Genomic DNA, 14,322 nt, shown 5'->3' with positions numbered 1-14,322 from the left:
ATTTAATTACTAAGTGTTATCCAAAGGTATGCAATGTTCTACAACTAAATTACATCTATCTACTAAAATACCCAAGAAACTTTAAGAATCAGCAAAGAATGCCAGCAAAAAGTATGAAGATTTAAGCATCAATCAAAATAAGAAAGTTACTATACAGATGCTAGGAAAAAAAAGGGAGGCATTGGGGATGGGAAATGTCAGTTCACCAAATAAATGATGGAAGTGCATAAAACTTAGAAGCCGTTGTCCAACTTTCAGGACATGTATTCATTCAGTTAAGTCATATATTAGAAATCAGAAGATTACTGTGAACTGCAGATGGTTGCAGTTTGAATTTAAGCTGACACTAAGGTTTTATTTTGACTTCTAGCTCAAGAAAAGCTACTGTTTCCTTTAAATGTTTTTAGAATACAGAAACAGAAGAGTAAGTTGGTCCTTTTTAATTTTCTAATAAATGACTAATGCAATAAAGCCAAAATTAAACTGTACATAGAAATGAATCATCTTGAATGTAAACAGTTAAATAGAAGTATACCTTTTGTCGTCTTTCCTACAATCACAGCGTCCTCATTCTTCATCTTCACATTTTGCTTACTGCCTTGTGAAAGCACAAGATCCAAAGCCTTCTGTACATCAAATTTACTATCCAGTACTGCTTGCACCATTGTTTGCTCTGGTACAGACTCTGCCAAAACTTCTCTCATTTGATCAAGGCATGAATTAAGACGGGCTAAAAGAGACATACTACTGTTATAAGCTGCACAAAAAAAAGGTCTTAAGTGGCCTAACCACTAGCACCACACATCTGATTAACAAACACAGGAGCAAGACACCACATGAAGGTTTCTAACCTTTAGAATTAATTTCAGTCTCACTTATTGCCATGATAAACTTTGCCCCCAAACCCTGCAGAATATTTGACTAATTTCAAATATTGCTATAAGGAACATATCACTGACTGCTACTTATTAGTCTACAAAGTCTCAATATTTAAATACTTTGATGTTGTAAAATTAACTATCTTCACTGCAGAGAAGAAATACAAATAACCACCTTAAAATTATTCAAAGTAATTTAGTAAGTCAACATGGAATCCCATTGAACAGCACATTTTAAGTGTTTACAGATACTATAATTAACACCCAAAGTAAAACGGCATTTTCAGGGGCCACAGGGCTCAACAATTGAAAACTCTGGAGCAACACACCAGGTTTGAAACTACCTGCAATCTTTATCTTTCCTAAAGCTCTAATACATTTCTTGGCTGATAAAAATCCATTTTCTTTGGAGCGTATTCCTGCAACTAGTATAAGCCTTGACTGAGATAAGTTTCTTAAGTCTTGACTTGCTACACAAGAGACTAAAAATTCACCAGGCTGCCACTCACTGGAAGTAGTATGCTGATCAGACACACAAACACAAGAGAACAGAAGAAAATCTTCCTGAATATCACAGCTTCTGCCAGCTCAGATTTTAAAAAACAGGAACTGAACAACAAGACAATGACTACAGATTCTTTATTTGAACACCTCCTCAAAGATAGGGATGTTTAAAAAACTCTGCTAAGGAAATTCAACACCGCAGAATTCCAACTTCCTCAAGGTTCCTTAAATCAGCACCCTCGACTCATAATCCAAATAGCAAGTCAATGTTCCCCAGACATTTGCTCTGCAAACCAGGTACTGGTAGAGCCCTGCACAATGTGCTGGTTGGCCATTTTATTACCCAACACTCAACAAGGACTATCTGGCCAAACTCTCTGCAGCAGATTGACAGCAATCAACAATTTTGTATTAATGGCCAACACTGCACACTATACCAGACACAACAGGTCTTGAGGGATCACTGCTGTTTTCACATGAGGAATGGTTCACAGAATCACACAGAATGTCAGGGGTTGGAAGGGACCTCGAAAGATCATCTAGTTCAACCCCCCTGCCAGAGCAGGACCACCTAGAGCAGGTCACACAGGAATGGATCCAGGTGGGTTTTGAACGTCTCCAGAGAAGGAGACTCCACAACCTCTCTGGGCAGCCTGTTCCAGGGCACTGGCACCCTCACAGTGAAAAAGTTTTTCCTTATGTTCATGTGGAACCTCCTGTGCTCCAGCTTGCACCTGTTGCCTCTTGTCCTGTCATTGGCCATCACCGAGAAGAGCCTGGCTCCACCTGGTTATTTCTAGGGTTCTTTTCCACCTTTTTTTTTTCCAACATCAATTCTTAACTGATTGAGTCTGTCAAAACCATTCTGAAATGCCAGGGTACTGTATTGTCCAGATCACCTGTATCCACATGCTAGCTGAGTCTTTCAAATTGCCCTCTACAGCATTATTTCCTGCTGTAAAAACATGTATATTACACCCAAATTTAGCATATTTCCCCATATGTCTATGGATTAGCATAGCTTCTACCCATTTACTTGACATGGAATCTAGATTTTTTTTCTATTCTATCTGATGTTTCGAATTTTCTGCAACTTGTTTTAAATACCCAATTTCATTCATGCATTTTTTTGTCTATTCATTCACCAAACTCTGAGCTTACCAACATTGTAAAAATAACCCTGATTATTTCCAAAACATTAAAACTTAAGTCAACTGGTAATACTTAGGAAAGAGACAAGGAATCACTTTCACAAAGCATTGTGGCAGGTGTACCTGACCCTAGCCGGACCTGAAAGCGACCAGGGCTCACTAAAGACCCGATAACGAGCAGGTCTTTCAGGAGACCAGACAAAACACCCGGCTTCTACTGGTGCCAACTTAATTAAAAATGACCACAGGCCAGGCTCGACTTGGGTATAAACAGGTCCCCGCCACAGAGCCGATCTGAGTCAGTCCCCCTCGGAGCAGCGCGTCTGCCTCTGCAGTCGGGGACTCTCCCCTTCCGTCAGGATGCGCCTGAGGAAACCCCCTGGGGTTGAGTACCTCACCCCCCATCTTGGGTGAGGGCTTTCTGCTGGACATACCCTAGAGTGAGCCCTTGCCCTTCTGGGTAAGTGATTATAGCCTCTGGGTACCATACCCTTGAGGGAGAGATTTTCCCCCTTTCCTGGATGAACAAGTGCACATTTTGGATTGTTCTCCTAACGAGCCTGTTTGAGTAATTTAGGAATTCTTAAGACAGCTCTGTAGTAATATATTCCGACTGACATACAAACCTTAACTTTCAACAGAGTGCTATCTAACTTTAGTTGGAATAAATCCCCATTTTTGGGGAAAAGAGAATACAAGTATCTATAAAAATATTTGCTACTGTTTCAACAAAATCGTGACTTTGAAAACCTCTCAAATACTGCTAATTGCCATAATTTGGAGTGTAATACATGCAAAAGATCATTCTAGAAACACTCTGCTTCTAATACTCTTTCCTAAGCATCCATTTGCAAAGTCAAGATCTTGAGCTACATGGGTGCTTGGCCTGAGCCAGTACAGCTGTTCTTATGTCTGAATTTCACATCAAATCTTATAATTCCTAATAAGAAACTACAAATATATTTCAGTGTATGCAGCCAAGTCACAAGCAGTACACAAAAGGTAGTTACAAACTTGAAGAATCACCACTGAAGCTATGCTTATGAAGGGTGTTGTTCTACAAGATTACAAAATTGTGAGCAGTGTCAGTCAAGTAACAAACATTACTATTTTAGTATGTCCTTAATTCATAAAACAGATTGTTCTGAGAATTATTTATTTTCTATAATTACCTCTATCAATTTCAGAGAGCTGATGACTGGATGTCAAATAATCAGCAGCGTCATCTGTACCTTCATAGCCATATTCTTCTTCTAATGGCTCAGCAAATGTTGCTGGTTTGTCTCGTCTGGAGTAGATAAATTGAGCTGCTGCATTAGGTAAAAAACAAAGCATTAAAAAAAAAAAGTCACATCTTTTTTCCTCATTTAGAAAAAAATTATATCTAAAGGGAAAAAAAAGTTAGGATGCTGACCTGTTGCAGTGGTTTCAGGGTGGGGGGAGTGGAGATGGGACACTACTGTATAATGACTGCTACCTCAAGACTGTACAGAGCATACAGCAGTTCATGTTAGAATGTAAGTCAGTCAGTCAGTCACAATCACAGTGAAACCACAGGCTGAGGAATACCCTGGTATCCGTGTAGTGCAATAATTCTGCAAAGTTCACTATTCAAACAAAGAATACACTGCAGGTTTAAAAAACAGAATTTTCTATACTGAATTACCATCTACGGCTTAAGGTCTTTAGAACCTTACTCCACAATTACTATTTTTTACCCCAGTTACAAGTAAAAAAAAAAAAAAGAAGGATGAAAATAAAGTTGCTTTTACAGTATAGCACTGTCAAAGTACTGACAACAATTTAATGGAGTTGAACACATTCTTCTCTTCTTAGAATTTCATTAGAAATACAGCCCATGAGTTAAAACGCATATTCACACAAAAGTTTAAACAAGTGCATAATTCCACCCTGATTTAGCTGCATATTAAGGCATATATAAATAAAACTTCTTGCTGAACACGAGCCCCAGTCATTACGTACTCTCAGAAATGTACAAAGTATAATGTAAACAAATTTCCTTATGTTATGTAATATTCTCCCCAGCTCTGAAATACGTACTCAGAGTATATGTATACCCAGAAGTTAAACAGTATAGCCTTAGCAACTGTTCCCAAATGCATACCATTTCATATCCAACCACCATAACTGAAGGAACCATGAAAAGACTGCTACATAATCTAGATCAGATTGTAAATGAAGCTTACGTAAAAAGAATTCTTAGGAAAATTACTGTGCACAAACAAGAATTAGTTCTGCAATTTAGCAGTTTATACTTGATTAAAAAGTAAAAATGTTGCACATTTTCATCACAAAGTACAAAGCTACCTTAATTCTTAGAAAAGGTCTGAAAAAGTCTAGCAGATAAACTTAAAAATTGAATGCAAGACAAATTAATTTAGATCAGGGAATGTGACTACAAATAATCAAAATACACACCTAGATTTGCTTATCTAAATTCAACAGGATGAGGAACAGATTTTTAAAGACCTAATTAACTCAAGTACCTGTGGCCAGAGGTCACAGACTACACCACAGTCGCAGTGGATTTGGATCCAGCCCAGTTACCTGCTGTAGCACTGCTTCACATCAACATCAGCCATACTATTTTCACTGCCTATTCAGCTCTAGAAACACTGCCACCAAATCTGGGGAAACCCTGAACTGATACCCCTCTGATAGCCAGAGAATTGACTGGAGAACAAAACCTAATGGTTCCTCAGTTGGAGGCTGAGCCGCTCCAATTACGTCTTACCTGAGCACGCAGCATCACTATTTTTACACCTACTTTGCAACGTTACAAATGCTGGAAGGCTTATTAGCTCCATATGATCTTGTATGAGAACAGAAGCCAGTGAGGACCAGCACTGCATCCCCACAGTAAGACTCTCTACCCCATACTTACTCAAAGTTGGGTAATAGACATCGACTACCAGATGCAGAATCACAACTGTTAAGCCCAGCTAGATCCTACTAACAATTTTAAAAGATACTAAATGTTTCAAGACTATCAACACACTCCTGTAAAACAGATTTTTACATTATCAAATACATTCTGACCATCCAAGATAATATACTTGTATGACTGAAGATGTGCCCAATTATCTAATGTGACTTTCAGAAGTACAACGATGCCTAACACTACCTACCTGACTTTAACGGGTTTATGGCCGCTAGGCACTTTTCAAAAGTTTCACTAGCTTTTAAATATTGTTTTACTCTAGAAACAAGTATCAGAGTAGGAATCAATAGACAATGCTTATATGTAATTATTTGAACTAACCTGTTGAAGGAGAAATGCAATAATCATCTTCTACTGATTGGCCATACATATCATCATCTTCAAAATCTATGAAGCAGAAACAGTAAGATTAGTCTGCACAATTTTTAAATACTTAGTATTATAATTCAAAGCGTAGTTTTTACACAAGGTTTTAAGAAATTATGCATCAATAATATTCCAGAAGTGCAGTTAAGTCCTGTTTATTCATCTAGGTAAGAAATTCTGTTACAATAATAGAATTTTAACATTTAATACTCTTTATTCATTAGGAAAGCTGACAATTTTCAAGGGCTGCCATGCTTCACACCTCCTTCTTCAGCATCTCCTTTGGAAGGCTGCCCTCACAGTCTAAACCAAACTTTCTACAGTTCCACAAATCTTTACCCATGGCACTTCTCTTGATACTTCTGCTTGACCTCTCCATAGTCTTAACCACAGACAGTTCAATTACCATCTGCTCCAACAATTCAGGATCAGCATTTCTACTCTATACCTACCTACTTCTCAGTTTTTGTCTCTGGTCTATCCTCATGACCATCTACCTTTCAACTCAAATTCAGCAAGGCAAAAACACAATTCACAATTCCCTTTGGATTCACAAAATTGTTTCAGCCAAAAAGCAGGAATCTTACACAGTTACTTAAACATAGCCATTTACTTTCCCCATTTAAAAAAGAAAGGTATCAGGAAACACAAAGAGAAAGTAAATTAACACCACCCCCTCCCAAATAATCCTATATTATGTAAATCTTGAAAGTAAATTTGTAATTGTCACTAAGTAATAATGCAATACATGAAAAAAAGTAATATATTAAAGATGTTATTGAATAAACCTGTCAGTTTCACAAATAACATGTACTTTTTGTTGTTTTAAGAGAGTGAGAGATAAAAGTAGCTAACAGCTAAAAAAATCTGCTCTCCGGTATCAACTTACAGACCACAGAACTGGGACAGTACAAACATCTATAAAAGGCTCAGAAATTGGGGCATGAAAGGTTCATTTATTTCTCAACTTGGAACAAGAAATTAAAAATAAACTTAATTCTATAATCCACTGCAATTGTTAAAAAAAAAAAAGCCAACCAAAAGCAGTAGATAAAAGGGGACAAGTATATGAGAAGTTTAGTGAAAGACCCAGGAAGCTACTTTGGAAATTATGTATCCCATGATAAAGAAGACATATTATAGGCTTGTTTTGATTGTTTGTCTTTAAAAAAAAAGAGCATATTGTTATCTACTTTTTGACCACGTTGAAAAGAACACACTGCTGGCACCAATTAATCTATAAAATGTCTACAGAAGAGCTACACAATTTTTTCTAGGCAAGAATCCTTTTTGTAGTTTGGCCAATACTTGGAAAGTGTCAAGGAGAAGACCAAGACGACTTCTGTGAATGGTTAAGTAGCAAGTGAAGTCAAGGGAAGTCTTGTCAGTGTGCTTTACTTGAATCACTTGTATATCCCATGCTGGTTTAACTTCTAGACTAAGAAAAAGGCACCTCCATGAAAATGACTGCTTGCATTGACCACAAAAATAATTATTGAAAAATGACAGAAATCAAAGAGTAGAAGGCACAGAGGCATTCCACGGTATCAACAGCTCTATCACCAACATACTTTTTACCTGGGATATCACATTCAGTTCTGATCACAGTACCTCAAAAAGGAGAGCGCAGAAATAGAATATGGTCAAATAAAGAACACAAGATCTAAGACCTCAGAATCCTTTCTCAAAAGGAGACCAAAAAATACTGCAAATATTTACTTTAGAAAGCGGACAAATAATTGGTCCAGACAAAGCACTACAGAATTGTAAGTGGCATAAAAGGAACATATGGCACTATTTTAAATAAAAAAGACGACACAAAAGTGTACTTCATTTGGGACACAAATTATCGTGTGTAACTACACAAGTAGCATGTGGTGTAAGTAAAAAGACCACACTTATACACACTTCTAATTAAACCTGATGTGGAATGCAACAGTAAAGTTTCAAATAGCAATAGAAACTTTGGCTTCATATGGCTACAGCAAATTACTATGTATCTCAGCAACCTCATTAAAAGAGATTCTAATGAGTGTACAAAACCTGAAATGAATTCTACAGATTTGGAACCCAACTTCACAGATGACACAGATTCAAATGAAATCAACCTTTCAACCAATCTGTGATGATGAAAATCTCTAGAGGATCAAAGAATCAAGCGGTAAAATCCCCAATCTAGACTAAGAATTTGCCTACATTAGGTAAATTTGCACTAGTAAAACCCGCAAGGTAGGCCACACAGTGGTCACGGCTCACATGGATTTACATGACCTCCCCAAAAAATCCAAGAACCAATTTGTCCTACTATAACACATACAGACGTTGCATCTGATCACTCAATAGAAAAAGACCAGAGACAGGCAGAAATATTTCTTGCAATTTTTGTATATAATCTGACAAAGCGAGGCAACAAAAATAGCTGCTCGCATACCAAAGGGTTCTTTAAAATCCACTATCAACTGGAAGCATGTCCATTTTTCCACAACACAAACAAAACCATTGAGAAAAAAGGGTGCAATTTACAATTTGCCTAAGTTAATGGGACAGGGCACAAAGAAAGCTGCAGCACTGCAGGTACAAGCCAAGTTCTTACACAAAAGCTTGTTCACTCCATGAAAGCTTAAGTAAAATATGACAGTAAGGTGTCTGAAAAACAGGTTCTTCCTTAGATCATAGAATCATGAACAGTTTGGGTTGGAATGGACCTCTAAAGTTCATCTAGTCCAATCCTCCTGCAGTGAGCAGGGACATCTTTAGCTGGATCAGGTTGCTCAGAGCCCCTTTCAACCTGATCTTGAATGTTTCCAGGGCTGGGGCTTCTACCACCTCTCTGGGCAGCCTGTTCCAGTGTTTCACAACCCTCACTGTAAAAAATCTCTTCCTTACATCTAGTCTGAATCTACCCTCTTTTAGTTTGAAACCGTTTCTCCTTGTCCTATCACAACAGGCCCTGCTAAAAAGATTGTCCTCATCATTCCTGTAGGCTTTCCTGGAAGTACTGGAAGGCCACTGCAAGGTTTCCCCAAAGCCTTCTCTTCTCCAGGTTGAACAACCCCAAATCTCTCAGCCTATCCTCATAGGGGAGATGCTTCAGCCTCCTGATCATCTTCCTGGCCCTCCTCTGAACTCATTTCAACAGCTCCATGTCTTTCTTGTGTTGGGTGCTCCAGAGCTGGACACAGCACTCCAGGTGGGGTCTCACCAGAGTGGAGTAGAGGCAGAGAATCACGTCCCTCAACCTGCTGGGGGACACTCAACTCCATCTTTTAAGAACTACATTTCTTCCACAAGGAACAGCTCTGGTCTCTTACTCATTATTATGACTGAACATCAGCAACAATTTGCTAGAGTTGGACTGGGAACACAAACTTTTAAGCTTTACAAGACCAGAGAAGGGCGGGTTCAATTGTATTGAGGCTGGTTTTCAAGTCACTCCCACACGCCTACAAAGCGGTCAGCTTCGGCAGCTGAAGGCAACACAGGTTAAACCCCGCCGTGTTGGCCTGCGCGCCAGGGCCACCCTTTCTCCGCGTGGAAACTCCCGGGAGACACCGGCAACAGGAAGCGGCCCTCAGGGGCCGCGGCGGCAGCGCGGCCACATGCGTCCGACCCGCCACTCGGGCGGGAAACAGGCGGGGGGGGGGGGGGGGGGGGGGGGGGGGGGGGGGGCGGGGGGCGGGGCGAGACCTCGAACGGAGCCTCGTCCAACCCCCGCGGAGGGGAGGGGGCTGCTTCTCCCCTCCCACCGCCCTTGGCAGCCCCCCCGCGCCCTCCCCTCCACACCCGCGCGGGGCCGGGCACACCCTCCCGCCCGCGGATACCGCCGTGCACCCCCGCGGGGCGGAAAGGCCCGCCGAGGGAAGCGGGACGGGACGGGCGACGCGAAGGGACCGGCGGTTGGGGCGGCGTCCGGGGCGGCCCCGCAGCTCTGCGGCCGGCTCCTGCTCGCCACTACCTTCGTCGTAGTTATAGCCTCGGACGTTCCTGTGCCGGGACATGATGGCGGCGGCGGCCGCCTCACTGGCCCGCGGTAGCGCTGGCACGGCGGACCTAAGGCGCCATGTTGGTGTCCGGCGGGCCTGGCGGAATCCCCCTGCGCAGGCGCGCTGGGCGCCCTTCCGTGTTCGCCGCGATGTCGCGCATGCGCGGAGTCTCCCGCCTCGCCCGGCCGGTTCCTGGTCGGGCGGTTGCGCGCGGCCGATGGGGGGCGGCTCCCTAAGCCGCTCGAGCTCCGCCCCTGCGTTGGGCGGGTGTCCACGTCAGCGGCGGGCGCTGGGCTCGCGCCACCCGGGCCGGCTGAGGGGAACGGGGCGGGGGTCGCCCGCCGCTGGGCCCGCGGCCCTCACGGCGGCCTCCGGCCTCCCTCGGAGCCGCTGCGGGAAGAGCCGCTGCGGGAAGAGCCGCTGCGGCACCGCGCTCTGGGAGGTCTCTGCGGGCAGCCGCCGGTGGCGTCGTGCTCAGGGCAGGGCAGGGGTAAGGCGTGTACGCCTCACCTGCCCCCCCGACAGGGTAACACCCCCGTCCTGGGGATGCTGCCGCCGACACTGGGTGCCGGCATCCCACCACCCCGCCGCCGGCGCTGCCAGGAGTCTGGTTCTGCAGTCGGGTGCAGTCCTGGCATTTGAACCGTAACCCTCGTTGCTGCGTCACTACTCGCACCTCAAAATGTGATAAACTGTTGCAACCGCATGTGCACGCATGTAAGCGAGCACGGTTAGGATTATTGAAAACGGCTAACGCCATTGATGGCAGCATAGCGTTCTGGGTTGGCCTGAGTTCACTGAAGGCTGTGCTTCATTCAAATGCTCAAAATACCATTTCTGTATTAGCGTACCGCCCCAGGAGCAGGGTTTGAAAGGCTTTGAAATTAACTGCAAGTTTTTTTCAATCCTGGATCTGACACCGCTCAAACTGACGTGGCTTGTTGGTGACCAGTAGCCATTACAATCCAGCGACTGACTAGTGGCTGGGCTTAAATGAGCTGACTGTAGGTAAATGCCAACTGTATTAATCAGCATTGCTGTTGGCAGTGTTAAGCAGCAAAATGGTAAAGCATTAGGCTCCATGAAAGGCTGGGTTTGACTTCATGGGCACATTCCTGTAGGCACCATCTAAAACCGAGTTTCAGTCTGCAAGTGCTGTGGCAGTGCCAAGGGACCAGGTAATCCAGGAACTTCCCTACAGCGGCTCCTCTTGCTGGATCAGAGTGAGCAGGGCAAGCAGAGAAGAGTGTAAGCTTTGGTGGTAGAGGGAGATGGGAGACGGATTCCAGTTAGCAGGCCCTGGCAGTGCTCCCTGCTGAGCTCCAGCTCTGACAGGCTCAGCTGCCTCTGCCTCCTCCAGCCCAGTTACCTGCATTCATCTACATGCTCAGGAGCTGCTAGGCAGATGATCCCATTAATATTTCTCATATCAGATGTCTCCATCTTCAAGACCATTGATACTTTATTTACCATCTTTTTACCTGGTCTTGACAACACCAGAAATCCAGCCTCCTCCAGCCACCTGCATGCCCCAGGTGTCCTCTGATATCCCACTGCGTAGCCACACATCCCTACAAACACACATAGCCTGGTTTTGTAACTGCCACATAACTATTGTCTGAGCCTGGCCCACATGCCAAAACTGTCACTATCTGCGACTCAACATCCTTCCTGGTCACCGCCGGAGGCAGGGAGTGTTAAACATAAGCCAAAGTTTGTGTTCGTATACAAATGATATGCAAACGTGCAGATTGTTTCCTTGTGTTGTTTGCATATTTCTAATGTGTACAGAACAGCACATGCAGCTGCACAAACTTAGGATCTATATAATATCTTTCATATGGTGTTAAGATTAAAATAGAATTGGAAACAAAGATTTCTAATTAATGCTGGTGTCCTGTTGACCTTCAGTGACCCAAATGTTCTCTACAGCAGAGGTTTGGCAGAAGTATTAATTCTTATCTGTCCCAATCTTTTGATATGAGTTAAAGATACAAAAGTGAAGAATTGCTATCATACATTACGATTTAATATTACACAGACAGGGTGACACACTTCTAAATTCAAAACCTGATTCCAGCACCTGAGCCTTTGTAACTTAAGACACTGTAGCACTACAACCCTCACAGCAGCCTGCCAGTCTGCTTCCAACAGCTTCACTTTGGAAATGGCGCTCTTTCCAGCCTCCAATGTTACTTAGATCCCATTTTTTAAATGTTAAAAACTCCAGTAAATCTTAATCATATAAATTTAGCATTTTTTTTCAAGTAGTGACATTCCTCATTTCACACCTGACCATCCTATTGCAAAGATGTTTCTTTTATCCTTCATATTCATGCTTTGTACACAAATCAACAGCTGCATATCAAATAATAATTTTTTCTTGTTCAAATTTTATGTTCACATTTATTGTGTTCTTGCTCTTGATTTTCGGTGACTGTGGCCTCCACAGATATGGCTCACGTTTCATTTGCTTGATAGTCAAATGTAACATTGTTTTCGAGATTTAAAAATCAGTGTTTAAAGGAAGAAAATAAATAATAGCTGTAAAAATATAAAGATGATCTAAGCCCAGTGTAGGAGATGATAACACTATGTAGTCTTTCCATGGCATTAGCAGTGAACTTGGAAGGCTGCTATTTTTCTTTATTTAAAGTGTAGTAGGTTATAGCATATGAAGACCTGAGGAAAATAAAAAACAAGAACAGCAATTTCATACATAAGCACCATTATTTCATATTACCGCAGTATCTTCAAAGAGTCACGAACACACTGTGGTCATTCCTTGCCTTTCCTTAACTCCAAAACCTATGTAAATGTTTTAGGGAAAGGTGTTCAAGAAATAATAAGCTTCTAGTTCTGAAGCCCTAGCTATAGGGGCTTTTTATTAGCAGTTAGTGCTATTCATAAGTGAACGCAAGGTTGAGGAAAGGTATTCATCTGATAGCAAAGCAGTCTGTAACTGAACATTATTCCTTCAGCAGCAATTAAAGCACCATCAGAGAACCTCATCAGCCTGGCTCCAGAGCTCTGACTGGGGAATGACTAACCAGGTCACTTCTGGTAAACACCGTGAGTGTTCATTTCCTTCCTACCCACTGAGATTACACATTACTTTAAGGCGTGGGCATTAAGGAGTGAACTAAGACCACCGGTCTCAATCCAGGTGGCAGCATTACTGTTTTTTTTCAGCAGTCCCTGGGCACTCCCAGCCCCAGCACTGCTAATTTTTTTTTGTAACAGTAAGAATCAATTAATAAAATATTTAATAATTTCTTTTAGCTAAACAGAAAGTCTTTCAAATGATGTTATTTCTTCTTAAAGTGAAGTTACCCAGCTTTTTAGTAGCTTTAAAGTTCTTAGTTAAAACACAGCCTATTTCAATATTGTTTCCTTTTAAACCAAAGCTAAGCAAGACCTGGTCTGGGAAAAAAAACAGCATAATTCCAGATATTATATCACACTATGCAGTGTGGGTATTAAGTTTTAAAATATAGATATTATCAATGTCACTAAGCACTTTTCCAGCTGATAAATGACCTGACTAGATCAAAAGAACTTCAGCCAATAAATACATGTCTGCTTTTGTTTAAAATGACACCATCTAGGTCAGAAGCTGATGTAGGAGTCAGAAAGCAGAGTATTAATAAATGATCATTTTGTACATATGGTAAGTAGCAAGTGTCTCCAATTTTCCACAGTATGAATGAGCTTGTTAAATATATTTATTATTTCTTTGAGAATGGATTGGTCTGCAGAACAACCAGTTTCACATATGAGTTAGTGATTTATGTTAGTCAAGACCTTATACAATTTCAACAGGATCTGGCTAAGTTAGATGGCAGCTGGTGGCAAATGGCAATTCGACCCGGAAAAGTTGCCTATTTGGATGGTTTAACTTAGACTCATAGAACCATTTGGTTTGAAAAGACCTTTAAGATTATACAGTCCAACCGTAATCCTAACACTGCCAAGTCCACTGCATTTGTGTTCCTCACAAGTATGTAAACTTACTGTTACAATAAGGAGTAAAATATTTCAGTGATTTTGACTGTGTCTATACTTCCTGAAACACTTTGGGCTCAATCCCAAATTCCCCTGTCATCCTGCTGCCTCCCTGCTGTCTCTCAGACTGCTTCTCATCTGCAGTGACCCAAACGTCATTCCAGAAAGGGGAGTTCAGTCTCTGCAAGGAGGGGAACCACCTTGAACCACACAGCTGCGAGAGCTGGAGTTCAAATTCAAGCATGGTTGCCAAGAGCGTGGTAGCTATAGCCACTGTGAAGCACTCACTGAAAATCCCTGATCAATTGTTTTTACCACTGAATGCAGATAAAAAAAAAAGAAAAAGATATGATTACAACGGAGAGTGTCATTCACTTCTAGTTGGTCTATGAAGCATATTGTTGATACAGAGTGAGATAAGTGATGAGAATCATCAGGGGCATGGGAAATTTCTTACATGAGAAAAGGTTAAA

General features: G+C 41.9%; 1 protein-coding gene across 2 annotated transcripts in view; it reads right to left on the bottom strand.

Moving 5' to 3' along the window:
• HBS1L (HBS1 like translational GTPase) overlaps nt 1-9,910 on the bottom strand; it is a 63,421-nt gene extending 53,511 nt beyond the window's left edge. For both annotated transcript variants that reach the window (XM_086482409.1, XM_086482410.1), the window contains exons 1-4: nt 9,817-9,910; nt 5,817-5,882; nt 3,706-3,843; nt 536-730 (exon numbers count right to left, since the gene is read on the bottom strand). In XM_086482409.1, the coding sequence (XP_086338535.1) occupies nt 536-730; nt 3,706-3,843; nt 5,817-5,882; nt 9,817-9,859 (442 nt within the window). In that variant the 5' untranslated portion in view covers nt 9,860-9,910. The remainder of the gene's footprint in view (nt 1-535; nt 731-3,705; nt 3,844-5,816; nt 5,883-9,816) is intronic.
• Nucleotides 9,911-14,322: the final 4,412 nt, after the last annotated feature.

The sequence above is a fragment of the Leptosomus discolor genome, chromosome 2 (assembly GCF_034619465.1).
Source record: "Leptosomus discolor isolate bLepDis1 chromosome 2, bLepDis1.hap2, whole genome shotgun sequence".
Taxonomy (NCBI): Eukaryota; Metazoa; Chordata; class Aves; order Leptosomiformes; family Leptosomidae; genus Leptosomus; species Leptosomus discolor.
Note: the sequence above shows the minus strand (reverse complement) of the source record. Positions and strands in the feature narration are given on the sequence as shown.